We start from the raw sequence: 4,361 nt of genomic DNA on the forward strand, positions 1-4,361 counted from the left end.
ACTCAATATGTATACCAGTCTGGCCTTGAACTCACAGAGATCTGCCTGCCTCTGTCTTCTGAGTGCTGGGATTAAAGCTGTGTGCCATCATGCCTGGCCTTCTACTTTATTTTTTAAGACAGGATCTTTCACTGAAATTGGAGGTCATTAATTGCATAGGCTGACTGGCCAGTGTGCGCCAATGATTGGCCTGTATCCACCTCTCCAGTCCTGGGATTACACACAGCTAGGGATCTAAACTCAGGTCCTCATGTTAGTATAGCAAGTACTTTACTGACTGGCCTAGCTCCACAGCCCCCAAGAGCCTGTTTTATCCTCTTCCCTTGGCCTATTCATCTCTAGTGTGCTCATTTACTGATTCAAAATCTACATTATCTTTAAAAATATTTATTTTGTGTGCCTGTGTATGTCTGTGTATGGGCTCTCATGTGCTATGACACACATGTGGAGGTCAGAGGATAACTCCCAGGAGTCAGTTCTCTCCTTCTACCATGTCGATCCTGGGGGTTGAACTCAGGTCATCAGGCTTGGTGGCAAGTGCCTTTAACCATTAAACTATCCCACCTGCCATAAAAACCTATATTCTCTTTGACAAAGATTCACTGAACTCTGGTCCTCATTACAAATATTCTCTCTTTCAGCAACTTGCAAGATATCTATTAAAAAAGCCACAGTACTGTACCAAGGAGAGAGAGTCAAGATCCAGGAACAGTTTAAGAATGGAATGAAACATGGTGACAAAGTCTCTTTCTTCTGCAAAAATAAGGAAAAAAAATGCAGCTATACTGAGGAGGCTCAGTGCATAGACGGCACCATTGAAATTCCCAAATGTTTCAAGGGTAAGGCCGTACTGGCATGTTTAAATAGAACTTCTACTTGCCCCTCACTGTAACCAGCATGTCTGTTATGGAATGACTGTAAGTAGCAAATCCATTTGACTACTGGATTTTGTTGTTGTTGTTGTTTTGAGACAGGGTCTTTGCTATGTAGATCAGGCTGACCATGATCTCACAGCAATCTGCCTGCCTCTGCCTCCTGAGTGCTAGGTTTAAAGGTATGTGCCACCACACCTGGCTTTAGTCACTGGATTTTAAAAAATATTTTATTTACTTTGATTTTATATGTATGAGTGTATTGCCTGTAGGTATGTAAGTGCACCCGTGTTGTGCAATGCCCGGAGAGGTCAGAAGAGGGTGTTGGATTCTCAAGAACTAAAGTTAGGGATGGTTGTTAGCTACCATGTGGGTTCTGGGAATCGAACCCAGCTCTTCTGCAAGAGCAACCAGTGCTCTTAACCACTGAGCCATCTCTTCAGCCCCTTAGTCACTGGGTTTTTAAAAAGAGGAGTGACAGGGAAAATAATTAGACAAAGCAGAAAACTGCTTGCAGGGTCTCTACTTACATAACATCTATCACTATCACTAACTGCTTGCAGGGTCTCTACTTACATAACATTTTCCTTTCCAGTCCTCTTCCTTAAATCTCAGGATGGTACTCAACGACTGTTGAGGTGAATCATGCCATCTGTGTAATTCCAAGTTTAGCTTGAAAAATAATACTGAGTCAAATATTGAATAATAAGATTGCTTGCAACCTCTTTGTTCTACATTTTAAAGATTTCACAGTGATGGCGATTAGTTTCTAGATCTAGTTCTTTTTTCTTGCCTTCAGTAATGCATAATTTGAAAAGAATTCTTTAGGGCAAAATATTTTGACTAAGTTGATATTGTGTCTGTGTGCGATTACGAAGTGTGCACGGTCAGCATGCACAGCACACAGAACTAATTGTTAACCTTTTAGGTTTCAGGTTTAGAACTTATGTATCTTTGTTGTAGGAAGGAAAAGCCAGGGAAGGCTAAAGTTATTCTTGGCTCTAGATTTAGAAATGCCCTCAAAATGCTGATTGACAACTTGAAAGACAACAATTGAAAGAAAATATAGCTAAGAAGAGAGGGGTCTCAGAAGTTACCAGCCAGAGAGGGAAGGAAAGAATAACTGATTAAGATAAACCTCATAGGATTGCTTGGATTAATAGAAGTATTTTATTTTGTGTATGTGTATGTATGTGTGAGTGATGTGTGGGGGTGCTGTATACACATGTATGTGAGCAGGTGCGTCTGCCTGTGCACGCATGTGGCGGCTAGAGGAAGATGTCAGATGTCTTGTTCTATCACTCTCGGTCTTCTTTCTTTGAGATAGCATCTATCACTGAATCTGGAGCTAGGCTGTTGGGTAGAAAGCCCCAGCCATCCTTCTGTCTCCACTTCCCACAGCACTAAAGGTAGCTCTTTGAATACGCACACTGACTGGGTCAAGGATGGATGCTCAACTCATAGGGCCTGACAACTCAGGGAAAGGGTGCCAGCTGGTGACGAATTCTTTCCCTGGTGTAGAATCAAGCCAAGTTCAAACAGAGACGCAGAGATGGGAGAGGACGCAGAGATGGGAGAGGACGCAGAGATGGGAGAGGACGCAGAGATGGGAGAGGACGCAGAGATGGGAGAGGACGCAGAGATGGGAGAGGACGCAGAGATGGGAGAGGACGCAGTGATGGGAGAGGACGCAGAGATGGGAGAGGACGCAGAGATGGGAGAGGACGCAGAGATGGGAGAGGACGCAGAGATGGGAGAGGACGCTGAGATGTGTAGAGTAGCAACAGATCCTGAGCTTCAGTTGCCATGTCCAGATTTTTTCTACAGGAGCTGGAATCTGAACTCAGGTTCTCAGGCTTGTGCAGCAAGCACTCTTACCTGGTGAACCATCTCCCCAGGCCTGGTTGGTAGAAATATTATGACATGGAATAAGTGCTCAACCAGTGACATTATCACAATTGCAAATAGAACTGCACTGAATAAATAGCTATTGCTCAAAAGATGGAAGAACCCAGACTGGGGAGACGACTCAGCTGGTAAAGTACCTGTTGCACAAGGCTGAGAGCCTCAGTTTGGACCCCCAGAACCTACACAGAAGCTGGGTTGAATGGTGGGCCTATAACCCCAGTACTGGGGGAAAAAGCAAGGGCAGGGGTTGGAGGGAGCAGTAGGTTCTTCACTGGCTAGTCAGCCAATCAGTGAGACCTGGGTTCATTAAGAGATGCTGTTTCCAAAAATAAGATAGCAAGCACAAGAAAAAAGCACTCAACACTGACCTCTTGCCTTGACACTCAGGTGAACACACATGTGCACACACAAACACACACACACACACAAATTAAAATATAGACGAATCCTATTGAGATATTAAATACCAAAACTGACAAAGTATGATAGGCTTAGTACAACTGAGTAGAAAAACTACTAGAAGAGTCCAATTTTAAAAACCAGAGTTTCATTGATGCCCCCCCCCACCCCAGGTTGTTTTTCTTTCTGGTCTTTAGACAGATGCAGCACTGTTTTGCCTTAGAGAATGAATCAAGGGCAGATATGACTTTTTCCCTATTAATCATGACTGTCAGAGTTATACAAAACCTTTCATTTTCTCTCTCAGAAATGAGTGACTTATCATTGCCCATAGATTTTCTCCCATCACTAAGACCTCGCACTAAACGATTTTATTCCTATAATTAGATTTATTCAACACATTTCTAAAATGTATTTGATTTGGCTTAGCTATTTAACAAATTTTAAGAGCTGATTGCTTCTCTTAGAATGTTTATCTCTTTTTTGTCCTCAACAGAGCACAGTTCTCTCGCTTTCTGGAAGACGGACGCATGGGATGTGAAGGCGTGCTGAAGTCATTTTCGGAGTCAAAATTCAATGCCACATCTGTACCTCTTCTTGTCCAAGGAATCCAATTGAAATGGAAAAATAAAGTTACTGAATCGATGGCCTCAGCCCCTGCAGTGCTTCTCTGGATGGTGGCAGGGTTTTAGTTATGTTAAGAAACCCAAGTACTGGGAACACCATCAGTTCCTGGCTGTAATGGTGGCAAGCAGGAAGAAAGAGCAGGGTAACCTAGTTCCCATCTGCCTAATCCTACTTTAAGGCTTTTTCATTTAAACACCTGCAATACAATATCTTTTACAGGATCCATAGACCCTCAAGTCAGTATTACCTGTCTACTTATTACAAAGAAAAAAATGCTGCATCCCACAATTTCTGAAGATGGCCTTGAAATCTGTACTGATGACATAGTTTCTGGATAATTCTTGTGTTTCGTCAAGTTTGAGAAGCATTGTCATAAAGGGATAAGCATGGACTTCTAGGTCTATAGGACTAGATTGGAATCCTTGATGTTGGGTTTGCATGATGCCAGAAAACCTTCTCTTCCTTACTATGATTCCAACATCTGTCTTTGGCATCGTTCCTCTGAACATGTCACACTCCTTGACCTTCTCTTTTCCTGTTGTATCTGCTGACCAA

The 4,361-nt window shown here is 42.8% G+C and overlaps 1 protein-coding gene across 3 annotated transcripts in view; it reads left to right on the forward strand.

The window, feature by feature from the left end:
* Apoh (apolipoprotein H) overlaps positions 1-3,832 on the forward strand; it is a 16,560-nt gene extending 12,728 nt beyond the window's left edge. For all 3 annotated transcript variants that reach the window (XM_029568404.1, XM_029568405.1, XM_008843225.3), the window contains 2 exons: positions 642-839; positions 3,676-3,832. In XM_029568404.1, coding sequence (XP_029424264.1) covers positions 642-839; positions 3,676-3,731 — 254 coding nt within the window. In that variant the 3' untranslated portion in view covers positions 3,732-3,832. The remainder of the gene's footprint in view (positions 1-641; positions 840-3,675) is intronic.
* Positions 3,833-4,361: the final 529 nt, after the last annotated feature.

The sequence above is a fragment of the Nannospalax galili genome, unplaced genomic scaffold, assembly GCF_000622305.1.
Source record: "Nannospalax galili isolate Female #2095 unplaced genomic scaffold, S.galili_v1.0 scaffold781, whole genome shotgun sequence".
Taxonomy (NCBI): domain Eukaryota; kingdom Metazoa; phylum Chordata; class Mammalia; order Rodentia; family Spalacidae; genus Nannospalax; species Nannospalax galili.